At 42.6% G+C, this 15,059-nt stretch overlaps 3 protein-coding genes across 3 annotated transcripts; 1 reads left to right on the top strand and 2 right to left on the bottom strand.

Moving 5' to 3' along the window:
* Nucleotides 1-117: 117 nt before the first annotated feature.
* Nucleotides 118-5,080, bottom strand: emp3a (epithelial membrane protein 3a (MAM blood group)). Its single transcript, XM_037491158.2, has 6 exons — nucleotides 4,951-5,080; nucleotides 2,866-3,010; nucleotides 1,518-1,628; nucleotides 1,296-1,398; nucleotides 1,040-1,180; nucleotides 118-814 (listed from the first exon to the last, which is right to left on the bottom strand). The coding sequence occupies exons 3-6, from the start codon at nucleotides 1,593-1,595 to the stop codon at nucleotides 639-641; spliced, it is 498 nt and encodes a 165-aa protein (XP_037347055.2). The 5' UTR covers nucleotides 1,596-1,628; nucleotides 2,866-3,010; nucleotides 4,951-5,080; the 3' UTR covers nucleotides 118-638.
* On the top strand, nucleotides 3,795-10,516 carry si:dkey-264d12.5 (CDK5 regulatory subunit-associated protein 2). The gene is given in 21 exon segments (XM_062563890.1): nucleotides 3,795-3,886; nucleotides 3,933-4,042; nucleotides 4,252-4,273; nucleotides 4,959-5,135; nucleotides 5,227-5,347; nucleotides 5,805-6,016; nucleotides 6,118-6,213; nucleotides 6,560-6,725; nucleotides 6,940-7,011; nucleotides 7,360-7,475; nucleotides 7,650-7,730; nucleotides 7,834-7,998; nucleotides 8,345-8,442; nucleotides 8,545-8,641; nucleotides 8,797-8,909; nucleotides 9,112-9,253; nucleotides 9,672-9,808; nucleotides 9,919-9,980; nucleotides 9,983-10,035; nucleotides 10,228-10,292; nucleotides 10,377-10,516. Coding segments are annotated over 19 exon segments (2,034 nt in total). The 5' UTR covers nucleotides 3,795-3,886; nucleotides 3,933-4,042; nucleotides 4,252-4,258; the 3' UTR covers nucleotides 10,423-10,516.
* A 51-nt stretch (nucleotides 10,517-10,567) lies between these two features.
* On the bottom strand, nucleotides 10,568-14,652 carry LOC119230135 (alpha-1,3-galactosyltransferase 2-like). The gene is made up of 6 exons (XM_037491156.2): nucleotides 14,499-14,652; nucleotides 13,933-13,970; nucleotides 13,752-13,841; nucleotides 13,540-13,635; nucleotides 12,844-12,981; nucleotides 10,568-12,759 (listed from the first exon to the last, which is right to left on the bottom strand). The coding sequence occupies exons 2-6, from the start codon at nucleotides 13,935-13,937 to the stop codon at nucleotides 12,075-12,077; spliced, it is 1,014 nt and encodes a 337-aa protein (XP_037347053.2). The 5' UTR covers nucleotides 13,938-13,970; nucleotides 14,499-14,652; the 3' UTR covers nucleotides 10,568-12,074.
* Nucleotides 14,653-15,059: the final 407 nt, after the last annotated feature.

The following is a 15,059-nucleotide window of genomic DNA, read 5'->3' as shown; positions in this document are numbered from 1 at the left end:
GCAAAGCGATAAGTGGTCCAAACACATTCAGGGCACACCCTCTCCAGAAAAATGTTGTTGAGTCGTTACACAAAACAGGTCTTAAACAGATTTGGCTCTTTCGAGGCAGGCGTGCTCTGTAGTCAAATGTTGGTCGACAATCAACCAGTTTTTTTTTATTGAGTAAACAGATAGCAACATACAAAAAAGAAAATATTGACAATAGTACCAAGTTATGCATTCATTATTTTCATTTCTATCGAAAACAGGCTAGATACCACCATGATGACATAATGTCACCCAAAACCATGCGAGTGTGCAGGACGTGGACATTAATTCAAAAAGAATACAGATTTTCGTAATTTGCAGATGCCAACAAGAGAGTGAACTGCACTCGTATCAGCACTCTTAGGGGCGATGGTGGTGCATGGAGTAGTGTGATGCGCTGGGAGCCACAAAGGGGGGTGGTTCAAATCCTGGCTGCCCCATGTGCCACGTCGACGTGTCCTTGAGCAAGACCCCTGACCCCCTAATTGCTCCCCAGGCAAAAATATAACGCACAGGTTATAATGCAATGTAAGTCGCTTTGGATAAAAGCGTCAGCTAAATGACGTGATGTGTAAGGTAATGTCATGAAGATGTTTCCAGTCCGATTAGTCTCATTGCTTCTTGCGCAGGTGGAGGTAAAGGACTCCACTGACCAGGAGGAGCGGGACACACAGCCACGCCAGGATGAAACAGTAGCCAAAGTGTCCTTTTGTAAAATCTCTGGATTCAGTAAAAACTTCCTTTCTGTGGAAGGTGAAAATGAGGCAGGCAGCAAAGGTTGTGAAACCTGCAAGAGCAAAACATTTGAGTTAAACATATATGTATACATATCCATAAAATTGAAACAGCCGCATTTTAATAATTTAATTATATATATATATACATATATATATATATATATGTATATACAGTATATATATAATTAAATTATTAGCGTGGAAAGATTCAATGCGGCTGTTTCAATTTTATTTACATAAATGTGTGTGATTTTATCAAATAAGACTTCAAACACCTGCAAACGCCTGACAGAGGCCCGTGAAGTAGAAGAGTCGTCCCTTGGACATGGTGAACAGCTGAATGAGGAAAACCAGGAAAGAGACGGAGGAGAAGACCATGGAGAGGACCATGAGGGCCTGGATGGACTGCAGCCAGTCTGAAAGAGCAGGTCAGGAAGGTGAGTGTTGGCCACTGACTCAAAAGCAAAACCACAAGTAACGCTGTATCAATTCATGCAGAAATACACAGAAAAATATATTTCACAAATGTACCATTTTCACTGGTAGCAGCGCACAACCAGGTATCTGTGGCATTATTATGGAAACACTTATGCCACAAGTCTGTGATTTCCAAATCATCCCAAACCCACCAAGACTGCAGGACAAAATGACAAAGTGCACGAAAACGTCAGACAACATGTTGCATTTGCACGGGGATCAGCGGTGACATCTACTGGCAGAAGACAGGAAACACAAGTTCATTACGTGTCTCACCTTGTCCAGCGTGGCGATGTAGAGCATGGTCAAGGTGACCAGGTGAAGCATGGTGAGGAAAATGAGCAGGAAGCCCATGGCTGCTTGGTGATGAGGGAATAATCGGTTTTCCTGCATGACATTAGTTTTGGTTAAAAATTGGTGGTTCCACATGAGACCAAACAGCTCTGCAGTCAGAGGAACCCTGTCAGGTTTTTTGCCATTTCTGAAGGCCAAGTGGCCTGAAGCAGTGCCCCCTCTCTCTCTGTCTGTCTGCACCTCACGGAAACTCTGAGCACTTTCCTCATGCAACTCGACATCTGCAGAGACAATCTGTGCCCATGAATCGGGCCACAAGCATGCGAGAGGAGGGGGAGGGAGGGAGGGGGGGGGGGGGTCTGGTCTCTGCGGAGTGCATCAAAACAACAGCTCCCTGCGACCAAGCATGTGGTCTGAAACGCTTTCTACCAATAGGCTGATATATTTCTGCTATTTACGAATCGCCATGGCAACACAGCGTGCAGAATTACTATCTGATCGTTACACTTTTGGTTCAATGTGAAAATCCTCCAAACTCGTTCCCCAACGATCTGCACCAATGAGGAAAGGCATTTATGTCATTATGAGGCAACAAGTAAGTAATAAATGACTCATTCATTTGATTCACTTTTTCCATCAGAGATATTATTGAGGACACAAGAGGGGGAAGTAACATTATTATGTAAGACTTGTTCTTTTGCCGTTTCAGTTCCCCTAGATATGAGAAAACATCTTAAAACATGAATATGGTGTAATAGTAGGTGGCTTAATTAGAAAGTGCATCATGCACAAACAAAACTCTTCCGATAAAAAGTTGAGCCTAAAATGAAAAAGCTGTGAGTTTGTTACATTTGTTTCTCTGTCTAGAAAGGGATAGATATACCTGGGGTCACAAATAATTGCATCTATTTTTTTAAATACATGTGCCAAATGTTGACCTTTCCCTTTTCCTAAATACTCTTCCCTAAGCCGTACGGTGCGTTTGGGTTTTTGATGCTTTGCACATGTTTGCCTTTCCCTGCCAGCTCTGTCCAGAGAAGGAAAACGTGTTTCCATTAGACTGTGGACATTTCAGAGGGGCATGGTTTTGATTACTACGTCTCCTTTATGTAACAGTCTGAGGCACAGACGGAAAGAAAGCTATGAACACAGAAATCCCACGTGCTGTTAAAGAAAATATACATAAATAAATGTTCATCAATGTCTTAATGTCATTAAGGTCTCTTTTTGTTAGCATCTCATCATATTTGGGTGTGGCCTGCATCTCATTAGGCTACAAAAACTGCATGAGAAAATTCACAATTTGTCTGTAAACACAAGAAGTTCTTACCCTTCAGCTTCAGTGTCTTTGAGTTGGTTCCCTTCAGTGGTCGTCTTTGATTTATTTTCCTTTTTCCAGTTGTTGTTGTTGTTATGCACGCTCTGTGCTCTCTCTGTCCTCGCACACGTTTTAGCTCCAACACTTTGATAGAAGGCTGCAGAAGGGGAATGTTGTGTCAGATTTAGGAGGAGTTCTTAACTTCCATTTCCTCTCAAGTTTCCCCGCCCTCGCCCTGAAAGTTGTGGTCTGCTCCGACTCAACACACATAAAAAACCCCATTCCTGTAGACCTACACAAACATGTCCACAAATGCTGTACCGCTGACGTACAATCTGCCTTAAAAATACAAACATGTTGAGGTCATCTCTGCCTAAAGTCAGCAGTCAAGAGACAATTAGAATCAATTATTTGTTTGTGTTATAATAATAATAATAATAATAATTTATGCACTGACAATTGTTACATCATGTACTATTAAAGCCACTCTTCTGAGACAAAGCAGCAGTTGTACTCGTCTTATTCGGATTGCTGTGCAGTTTGGTGATAAGACCACAGTGTTTCCAGTGGGGAGCGATTGAAAGGCAGGAAGGGAGGGAGAGGACATCCGAGACCACCCAAGACACAACATACAGGGGTTCATCCCAAGTGTAAAGGGGGGGGACATTTATCTCAACAACACTCTCCGAGTTATATTTTAATGTCGTTTATTCTTCACATTGACTGCATTTATAGATGAGTTCAGTTCACTGTATTAGTAAATTGAAGCATGTAAAAGTTGCAGGAAAAAGCTGCCTCACATCATGTTATCCAGATGGTTGTTAATCAGTGTAATCAGTTATACGGTATGTTGGGTAACAATGAATGCATACAAGTAAACGACTTACGAAATGGAGTCTTACACAAAACAATGTTTTTACTGAGGTTCCCTTGTGAATTTAAACTATTCACGAGGGTGACCATCGCGCAAGACGCCTTCACTGACCCACGGAAAGCCCACGATCCCCGTGTACACGGCCACCAGCAGAACCTCGCGCCATTACTTCGCTTCTACCGCAGACCGGGACACTTTACCCGACATTGATTTAACCTCAACCCACATCACGTGTCCACCGTTTATTTCGGGTTTCGACGTGAAGAAGCTTATTAGTATCCAGCGAAACGTGAGCTGGAGTGACGTCCGAGTCGGTCCCGTTATTCCCGGGTGTCGCCGCTGAGAGGCTCCAATGTTTTACGTCGCGAGCGAAGCTACTTCACGGCCTGTTTTTTTTCGGTGTTAAGAGTTTATGTCGAACTTTTTCGAAGAACCCCATCCCCCCCCCTCACCCCCTCCCAGAAAAAAATAACTAATGGTGACAAGTGATTGTAAAATGCAGATGCGAGTTGTTTCCATCGCAGGAAAACAATGGACCAGCCAGAGGTAACGTCTCCAAACGGCTAGACGCTTCTTCGTTTATTTTAACGGCTAGCTAACAAGCTAACGTACTACGTGCTAATGATATATAATATATTGTATTTCAACTTAGGTTTTCGCCTTTGAAAACATAACAAATGTGTCTTCAGTGTCATTTTAAATGGTGCCGTGCATGGATATAATAACTGAGCTTGATGGGATAACCTGAATTAATAACTAAATAAAGTGTGGTTGGCTATTGCTTGGTTTTATTATTCAGTTATTACAAGTTTCGACACGCAACAAATAAACAAATAGCCCGAGGCTGTCGGGGGGAGACAGCTGCTCCCAAAATGTGCAGAGAAGTGTCACTCATCCTACTCTGTGTTCAAATGTAGGTTAACATGTTAAATAAGGTTTATAATCACCAAATTGTATCATGGAACTTTGTTACGGCTGTTTCCCTTGTGTTGCATTTTCATGTTCTCTTACAAAGTGAACTGAAGTTGCAAGATTAGATTAAACAAATGCATATTTTATAATCTAATCTAAATTCAAATAACGCTATCCTATCAACACAGTAAAATGACATAATGTCAACATCATTGCATGACAGAGTACCAAATACCAATGCGGTCAGAGACAATAGGGCCTTTTTAAGTATGAGATGGGTTGTCTGGGATTATGTCCACATGTCCACATACCATCCCAGGAGGAGCTGGAGCAGATCGCCACATGGTTCAGTGAGGAGGGGCTCTCCCCTGACTCCCCAAAGGAAGCTCAGCTGCGTCGGCTGTGGAGCGCCCTGCAGCGCACGAGAAGCCTCCTCAGCAGCGTGACATGGGACTCGGACACCCAGCGCTCACAACACTCGGCAGAGATGGCAGAGGCAAGTTATCATTTAGTCGACAGTTGCATTGGCATTTGGAAGGAGACAAGGAAAAACTGAATGTCTGTCTCTGTCTGCTGTCCTCTGTAAGGTACACAGGTCTTTGGAGCAGATCCGAATCTTTACACAGCACAAAGATGTTTTGACTGGAGAGGTACAAGATGAAAATGATCAGCTCAAGGACCAGCTGCGACACGTAATATCCCTTCAAGGTTGGGTATATATTTTGTTGTACACTACCTACAAATAAGAACAATCCAACAGCAGGAGGAGTAGTGACAATATTAAAACCACTGGATTTGTACTGGATATGACAAAGCCCGTAAAAATTGTGTATTTCTTTCTCCAGTAGCTCAATAGCACTCATTTTAAGAATACCATGCAGGTATTTTGTCTCATACACTGAACAATTAAGTTATCTTAAATTTGTGTCAGCCACATTAGCTTTCCCATCTTGTGGGACGATTTGATAAGACATGTCACTCCGTTTGGTGGAACTAGAGGTGGAGCAATTGAATAAACATTTTCGAAACCCACCACAAGGAATGTGGCTGAAGGGAGGGCCACAAAGGACCAAATAGGCAAAACAGGGTTGAAGCAGATGATGTGAGACTAACACGACGCAAGTCATGTATTCTCTAACTGTGTTATCATGCTCTGTGGTGATAGATTCCCAGATAAGTGAGGTGGCTAAGATGCTGTACCAGCAGGGTCTCACGGAGTTGATTCACAGCAGCCCAAGCGAGCAGGTGGCCTACCTCCTGGTGGAGCGAGCCTCCCTGCTCGAGTCGAGTGGCGATCCTGACATTATGCCGGGCGATGGACACGCCGCCAGCCTGTTGGGGACTGAAGCAAAGGCATCGAACAGCAATGCGAACCAGGTTAGAGAACAATTGGTGTTGAAAGGGCATTATGTATGCATTCATTGACCCGCGGACAAAAAATGTATTCCACAATTCTGTTATCTAATGTTGTTCCACAGTTTCCCCTCAAGGGGGCGCCAGGTCACGGCCGAAGCCCATGGAAGAGACTCTTTGGACTCCACAAAGCCTCACAGAGCAAACTTACCTTTATTCCTGTATGTGTGTTAACCAAAAAATCCCATACTAACAAACACTAAAAGTGTGAGCAATTTTTTACTGCTTAAATATAAGGATCTTTGTTTGCATGTTTTCCATTGCATCTTCCTTAACTTCAACCTCAATTTTTTTATTCCAGTGTCAAATAAGCTCTGCCAGCACACCAAGATAGGGAGCTTTGCATGGCTGAAGACATTCAGGATATTGCACCTCTGATGCATCTTGATTCTGTTCAAGGTCTCTTGTCTGTTTCTACATGCTTTTATCAGATCTGTTTTCTTGTATCTATTCTTTGTAGGGCAATCACTTTACTTTTGGTCAAGTGCTTCTTATATCTCTCTTTAGATTGAGGCCAGGCATTCGGCTGGCCAGGCAAGCAGCGTTGAGAGGGAATGCTCCCGCCTGGAGCGGGACGTGGAAGAGGGCTCCCGGCGGCTCGCCATGGCCCACACTGAGATCCGGCATTTGACGGATGAGCTTGAGTCTGCCCATTTGACCCAAAGAGCTTATGGTGAGAGATATTTATCAGCTAGCTTTCTTTTTATTGGCCGCTGCAAGAAGACAAAGCATCAAAAACTTTCAGCCAAATCCTTTATAAATAGTTATAAATAAATGAGTTGTATTGCACATTTTACACAGAAGTTAGCACCAAAGTCCACTGCTCTTATCTGAGGAGACAACTCCTGCAGCAACATTGAGTGTTTTCCAACCTGTGTGTTTCCTAGAACCCGAGCTGCAAGCGGCGCAGCAGGAGGTAGATGAAATCAGGCAGGAAGTACAAAAACTGAAGAAATATGGTAAGAATATTTTTTTCACGTGGGTTCTTTAGTCTGTTTCCAAAGAATAGTCAGATGTTATTGAGCCTATAGAATGTATAAGGCATATGTACGTATAGGTCTTACAAAACAGATGCATGTCCATATTTCTGCATTTGCATGATTTCTGCTTTGGTCTTGAAGCTAAAAAAAGAAAAAGCTAGAAAAAGCATTATCAATGTCAACATCAATATTTTCAGGATGCAACATGTTAATATACTCACAACCAACCAGCTTCTTTTAATGGCAAGGATGAGTGATTACATTCAAATTATTAACATGCATTATGTACATATCAAATAAGTGCATCTTCTGACTTTAATTCAAAAGAATTAGTGGAACTGAGAAAAGCCAAAGCGCTGAATGATCGCTTGGAGCTTGAGATCAGAGCCTCGAGGAGCAGGATACGCAACCTGGATGCTGAAAAAAGTTCTCTGCAACAGATGGTAAGAAAGAAGTGAGGTACTTTATCAGTAAAATTATGAAATGTGGTATTTTCCACTTTCGATATTCTGCATAATTCTAGTAGGAACAACACTCTGTGCTCTGCTGGTATGTTGTGACAGTGACAGTGTACTGCAAACAGTGTACTGCAGTGTACTGCAATGTGTTTGTCACAGGTGGGGTCTCTGCAGAAGAAGGTGGAGCAGCTGAAGTCCGCTCTGACGGAGCAGCCGCAGCTCCACACTAAGCAGGTTCAGGTCAACAATCACCCCTCGGTCCTCTTATTACTGAAAGTCCTTCAAAATGACCGACCTGAGAGATTCTGTATGTTTATGTTTAAAACTTCTTTTTTGTTTTAAGTCTCAAGTAGAGGCAGCACAGAGCAACCAGTCCTGCAGACATTTGCAAGAGGAACTCACTGCTCACAGGGAACCGGAGGAAACTGTGAGTACTTGGCTGCAGTCCACCCTACCAGAGCAGCAGCAGCTCCTCACTGTGCAGGATCAAGCCAACCTTGTTACTGAGGTAGCTTCACTAAGTGTCCATGTACAAAGTCTTTAGCATTACGTGATAAGATTGCGCCTCGGATCAGTGCTATCACCAAATTGGTATCAACATGTGGGATTTTAGAAATGAAGGGAAAGTCAGAACATGCGTGAATGTTGATCTCATCAAGTCTCCAGGACCAGGCAACTGAATTGATTCAGAGCAATGAGGTGATGAATAAGCTCAGCACTCAGCCAATATACCTGTTGTGCACAGTCAGACATAAACTAATCACAATATCAATTTTTTATGAAGGACTTCACTAAAATGGCCTTCCTATTCTATTTCTGTTATATGATGGGAAAACTTGATTTTACCGTTTCAGGTACATTCCCTCAAGCAGCAGCTGAATACTTCCCTTCATGACCCAGATAACCTCACAGCTAGCGTCTTCGAAAGGGAAAACAATGTTCAGAATCAAAAGTAGGAGCTTCTTCTTCCACACACCATCCAGCAGCTACTCCATGTTCATGCTAATGTTGCAGTGACACATTGTTTAGGGAAGGTTGATGTCTGTGTTTAAAGGTCATGTCAAGAACGTGGGCAACCTTTTGAAAACACTCCCAGTCAGCTGAAAGCGGATGAGACTCAGACACAACTACAGCTGCAGAACTTTGAACAAGTAATTTCTTATTCAGAAATGGTCAATTATTACCAACCTTACATTAAAAAAACCAAAGTTTGCCAGCTTGAGATGATAAGTTACTACTTTCATTATAATGTGCACGCTCAGAGTTCCATTTGTGCCACTGCTGATGTCTGTACTTTGAACCGCAGGAGTGTCCCGATTATCAAAAAACAGTGACGACTCCCCTGGCCACCAAAGATGAGTGTGAGACACTCCAGAGGGAGATCTGTGAAACCCTTAAATGCCTCGACAAAGAGCGGCGGTAACAGAACAGCGATCAACGCGACCGAAAACCAAACCAAACACATCACAATTTCAAGCTTGATGCGGCTGCAATTTTTGTATTTATCCATGATGTGAATGTGCAGGGGACACTGCAAGACCGTGTCAACATATGACAATGTCTCTTCAAAGTACAATATGATAATAATGAAAATGTTGTGTTACTTTGGTCCATCTCACAGCAAATGCCACGAAATGAAAGAAAAGCACAAGGCAAAACTGCGTCGAACCAAACGCAAATGTGATGAGCAAACAACGTGGCGAGATGAAAAGATACAGAATCTTGAGCGGCAGCTGTCCTTGTGCTGCCTTTCATTATCAAAGGTAATCTACCGCTGCATCATGCGCCACACCAAAACCAACCAAAGTGTTTGAGGGGGGGGAGGGGGGGTCCGGATTTCAGTAGTGTGCCCAAGTGTTTTTGATTTTTGTTGCTCTCAAAAATGTAATCAATTACTTTTTTTTTTTTTTTTTTTGGGCCTCTTTCTATTTTATGAGTATTGGTCGCCACCTGTGTCAATATAGGATTTCAGCTCATCCTTTTCATCTGCTTTCAGTGTGTTAGTATACTGACTGAGTGTCCACGGTAACAAGGTGTAATGGAACACTGCTAGTGCGTCACAGTCCTTAGAAGATGATGAATCATAGTCTTAATTCCTGTGTTGACTCGTTCTATGGACTTTTAGAAATACGCGACATTATAGACAAATTAAAATTTTGAACTGCTTTTTTTTTCTTTCAGGAAAAAGAGATTACCATAAGTATTACTGTGGAAAATGAGAAACTACTTGGAGAGAGAAGAAGGCTACTACAACAACTAAACGAGGAGGAGCACAACAAGAAGGACAGTAATCTAAGCGCCTCTTTGTCCAAATGCAGGTACTAAACTCAACGAGTCAACACTGACAACGGACTTATTCCACACGTTATGTTCACAGTTCGGGGTTGTGTTACATTGAATAAGAATAGATGTTTGTATTCATCTAAAGGGTGGATTTTCTAGAAATGGAAAACAAGAAGCTCGGAAACAAAATAGTCCACATGTCCAATCAGCAAGTTGCATCTCTTGCAACATGCAAGAGATGCAACCGCTGCACTTTGCTGAGGTGCGGCCTCCTTCCTCTTTACTCACAGACTGTGGTCTGCTGCTGCTCGTGTTAAAGTGACTTAAAATCAACATAAGTAAACTTTTTTTTTTTAATTTGAAATGATATCATTTTATATCTTAGTAGTACTGACATACACGTAACAATGCACTTTACTGTGGTCCTTTTGTAAGACAATTCTTTTTGAATTAGGAATGTAAGAAAACCTCTAAACTTCGTGTGCAGGTTTTTAAATCCCTCGCTCTGCAAACTTCAAGGCAAGTCTGATCCCAAGTTCAATTTAAAACCGGTTTCTTGCAAAGTAAAGCACCATTCAATATGTCTGTGTATTGTGTTCCTAGTGTGGTGATGCCCGAGGTGTCTGAAACCCACGGATCACTGGACTGAAACCGGAGACAGCGGACGGATGTGCCTTCCTCGCTCCGCTCAAAATCACTGTCCATCTGCAACATGAATGTACTCCACAGAAATATCAAGTTGTAAATAAATGTCATGTATAAAAAGATGCACCAGAAGGTTTCACTTTCTATGAGTCGACAGCTAAACTATTGACCTCTCTAGACTTGAGCTGCTGCTGACACCATGCGCACATTTCACAAGCCACACAAAACGTATCACAATGTCTGCACTGAGGTTTATCTAAAAATGAATTGCAGAAAAAGCAGTATTCATCTTTGTTGCTTTGGGAGAGTCTATAATGTGCAAACGGGTCTGAAACTACATCCGTCTGAAGCAGGTTTGGTGACCAATTACTTAAAAAGGTGACTAATTAAAAATTCCACTTGTTGGATGTTGCTTCTACTGTTAATGTGGCTGTCTGGGGCTTATCTACCGACCCCCAAACGCTGAATACAGGGATATTCACTAAGACAATAAGAGAACAATTATGCCTTTTTTAACATCAAAGCAAGCATGAGTTAAAATGAGGATGAAATGTCTGACTATTAAACCCTCTAAATTAAACAAATCATTTAAAAAATGCATTTTGCCTTTAAATAAATGACAGCTCTGGAACGGGTGCTTTGGGATGATATTTTTGCCTTTAGAACTTTACACTTTATTACGTCTTCAGTGAATGTCTCCCACCTTGAAACAAACTAGCAGAAAAGAATACCAGCCATTTAACACATTTGCTGAAAAAGTTACAGTTTGTCCCGCCGCATTTTCCAAATAAACCACAATTATTTACACTTCTCAACGAGTGGCGTATTTGGCCGGGTTCAGAAATTGGTATAACAAAAACCGATGTATGATCTATCTATAACCCTGGATGTGTCTTTGTCATTAAATGTTGCAGTTTGCATAAAAGGTGGGGCTGCTTTTAACAACTTAATAAATAGTCTAAGTACTTCTTTAACAGAAGGGAAATAACAATATTTTCAAAGATTCAGTGTAGTGGAAGTAATTGGTTACTTTTCACCTCTACTACAACAAGAGCACAGAGTTCCTGGTAGATCTATGCGCTAAATCTTGCTGTCAAAGTGCACCCAATTCTGATGAATGATTTATATTTTACTTTAAAAATATTCTACCAGGGAAGCATGCCCCACCACGGCCTCACACAATTCTATTCAAGGTCCTTACAAAGCAGTGGTAGTTACATTCTAAAGTGCAATAGAGCAGTCATCTTTAAATAATTCGAATCAGACCTGAGTGATTGAGGTGCCGTTTTGAACTGAATATCGGACAAATAATCAGATTCAAACAAAATAAGCATAAGGGAACAAAACTACAGCAGCGAGCAAAAATTGAATTTATAAAGATTTGTCTATGAAATTAAATCTCTGGCTCCTGTTTCATCTCAACATTCTTTCCTTAAAGCAATCATCCAATAAACGCTGCCACGCCCGAGCACAGCAGCGTTTGCATAAATTTACCTTTGGCGGAAGCCAGCGACCGGGGAAAGAACCTGCCGCCATTTGGAAATCCACACTTGGCCGAGTGCTTAACATTGGTTCAAATTCACTAATATATATATATATATATGTGTGTATTTATATATAGTAGGCCATTTTTCCCCTTTCCAACCAAGACGCACACTAACGCGTGCGAAGTTTCTCATAATCTTTCGGTGCCCACAGCACGCGGGTGACTCTGATGTCGCTCCTGTAGCCGATGCTGGTGTCCCAGCAGTACTCCGGAGAGAGCACCCTGCTCGGCTTGTGGAGCCACATGTACTTGTTGAGGTGGCTCTCGTCGTGCCACAGGGCCTCCACGTTGTTCCGTTTGTCCTCCGCGATGCCCCGGTAGCAGGCGTCGGTCAACGCCTTCACCCGCTCCCACGAGCCTCCGAAGATGGCGGCGTGGTAGTAGAAATCGCCGGTCTCCATGTAGGCCCGGGACGCCGGGTTGCGGTCGTAGGTGAACAGCTTGGCCGGGAGGTGGTAGTAGTGGGCGTGGAGCAGGGCCACAGAATCTCCCAGGGCCTCCGAGCCAAACCTGCCGCTGAACACCTGATCCACGTCGAAGCAAAAGACGTGCGTGCAGCGGTGGGGGATGTCCGACTCGATGACGTCCGATATGGTTTTCATCCGCATCATGGAGATGTCCTGCCACCTGGAGCTCCTCTCCACTTTGATGACTTTAAGGGTTCGCCCAGAGGCGAGCTGGACGCGGGGCACCTTCTCTGGCACGTCGGTGAATACGTAGTACGTCACGGGCAAACCCAACATAAAGTGCTGCTCTGAGGAGTTCAGGAAGGTCCCGAGGTAGGCGTCCAGGTACCTTTCATGGGAGGGTAGACGGGGACAATGTCATGTTTACATCTTGCAGTTGGCGGTTGGCAGGAGATTGTTATGGGAAACAAACCTGCCCACAGCAAAAACTGTCAGAGCCACAGACGATCCTTCCTTCTGGTGCATCTGGTCGTAGAGCTCCGGGTCAAACATTCCTTCCCAAATGATAGGGGCCTTCCAAGATGTACATGTCTGCACGTCACGTCTGGACCTGCAAGATGCAATCTGCTTCTCTCTCAACCGTTGCTTGCTCCTTCTTGTCCACATAGTTTTATTGAATTCCCTTTGTTCAATGCAATGCTTGCTAAATACGCTAAAGCAAACAAAACACACAGGCGCGGCAACTCTTGAGCCAGAACAAAGTAGACATATTGTCTCCCAACAGGAACACAAGGAACTAAAGAACTCTTTTAATGGAAGTTAAAAGCCAGTTTACGGTTTATGTTACAAGAATTCTGTGATAATATAATTCATTTTTCTATTCTTAAGTAATTCCCATAAAAGCTTCTCAGTGTATATTCAGTACACTGTACCATCTTCATCAGCCAATCTAAAGGCTTCAGTTATACTAGCTATTGATAATTTAGTCTACAAAAGACATAAACCCAAAAAGGACAAGTCCAGAACTGGGAACATTCACTGTACTTTAGAATAGTAATAATAATAATAAACTGGTCAAGCGTAACCAAGAAAGATGCCTTTTCTGTTTCCTGTCTATCAATCATCAGTTCATCTGTGCAGACAACATGTAACTTCTTAATGGTGTTACCCGAGGTCCAAGCTGGTGTCCCCAACGTTGTCTCGAACCAGCATCTCTGCACTGTCCAAAGTGCATTTGTCCATAGGCAGGAGACCTATCAAGATTCTGATACAAAACAACAAAAATGATAGCCATTTACGCTGTGTTGCGTCGTCATTTATGCATAATAATTTATCCAATGCAGTATGGGGTTTGGGGATTGAATTTGAATATAGACTTACCTCAAAGACGGACATATTAAGTAGAAAACACTGAGTGTGATAGGAATGCAGAGCACGTATTTAAAAAAAACCTTCATCTTCTGAACATGTCTACAGGAAGACAAGAAAAACACAAAGCCAAATCAATCCAAAAATGTGAAATATACTAAATAATAATGTTGACTTAAAAAAAGGTAAATACCCCATGGTAGAAAACCGCTGGCTTCTGTGCTGAACGCACTGAACAAAATGTAAAAGAATCCATCAGTAGAGAAAAGATACAACATATATACATACATCTAACCCTAACATAATAATGTCAAAGGATTTGGGTAGATTTGAACCAATGAGCCATTTTGAAAAGGTTTAAACCTCTTTCCCTTTTTGCATCTGTATAAATGTATAAATGTTAAGTGAGAACATCGTGATATTGATTTGTAAGCACAAGCACTTTGATAATCAATAACCGTTATTTGTTAGCTAAAGCAATCCAGGTTGTGACGTTGTACCACCTCCCCCCCTTTGTGGGACACGATCTATCTATCGATAATCCTGCATGTGTCTCATTAATACAATAATGGCAATCACGATTAGGTTTGCCAATTTTATGGAGTTTGTGTTACCTTTTCCGGAAGTAAAGTACAAATCAACAATCTCATGAAGTCTTCGCCGAAACAGACAAATGATCCGACTCAATTTAAAAAAGGAATGCGTACTCAAACACATATTATCCACTGAACAAACATTTGTGATGTTTCAAAGACTCACCCGAGTCGTCCGCAAACGTTAAATGTCCAAAAATGTGTTGTTTTTTGAGGAGCGAATTTGCTCGCGGGTCGGCACCTTGCAGAGTGTGTCACCCGGAAGGATGAGAGCCCAAAGCAAGCAGCATCTACCGGCGACGCACGCACGATTCCCCTTACGCCATTCACCTGTACGTCACGCAGGTGTGTCTCCATGCGTCCCCCAGGGCAAGCGCCCTTGTCTGGTCGTTGACGGGGTGCGGGGAAAACCCTCGGTGGGAAGGGAGGGTGTCGGGTGTGTGTGTGTGTGTGTGTGTGTGTGTCTGCGTGCGGGTTTAGGTTCCGTTAAATCGTCACACACACACAATTCACATCATCAGTGAAAAGTTTAGTCACACACTTTATTGTTTACGCACTGTGAATGTAATGGAACACCATTGATGGCAAACTGTTGCCCTCCGGCAACGCAGTACTTTTTTGGACCTTAAACTGCCCCTTAAATTTCTTTAATTAAAAACCATGTGTATGTATAGTGTCAGCAGGGCGTGACCTTCTCTCTTGGGGTGAAGCATTCTTTTATTGGCTG

The sequence above is a fragment of the Pungitius pungitius genome, chromosome 8, assembly GCF_949316345.1.
Source record: "Pungitius pungitius chromosome 8, fPunPun2.1, whole genome shotgun sequence".
NCBI classification, from domain to species: Eukaryota; Metazoa; Chordata; class Actinopteri; order Perciformes; family Gasterosteidae; genus Pungitius; species Pungitius pungitius.
The sequence above is the reverse complement of the archived record's forward strand: the minus strand, read 5'-3'. Positions and strand labels throughout refer to the sequence as shown.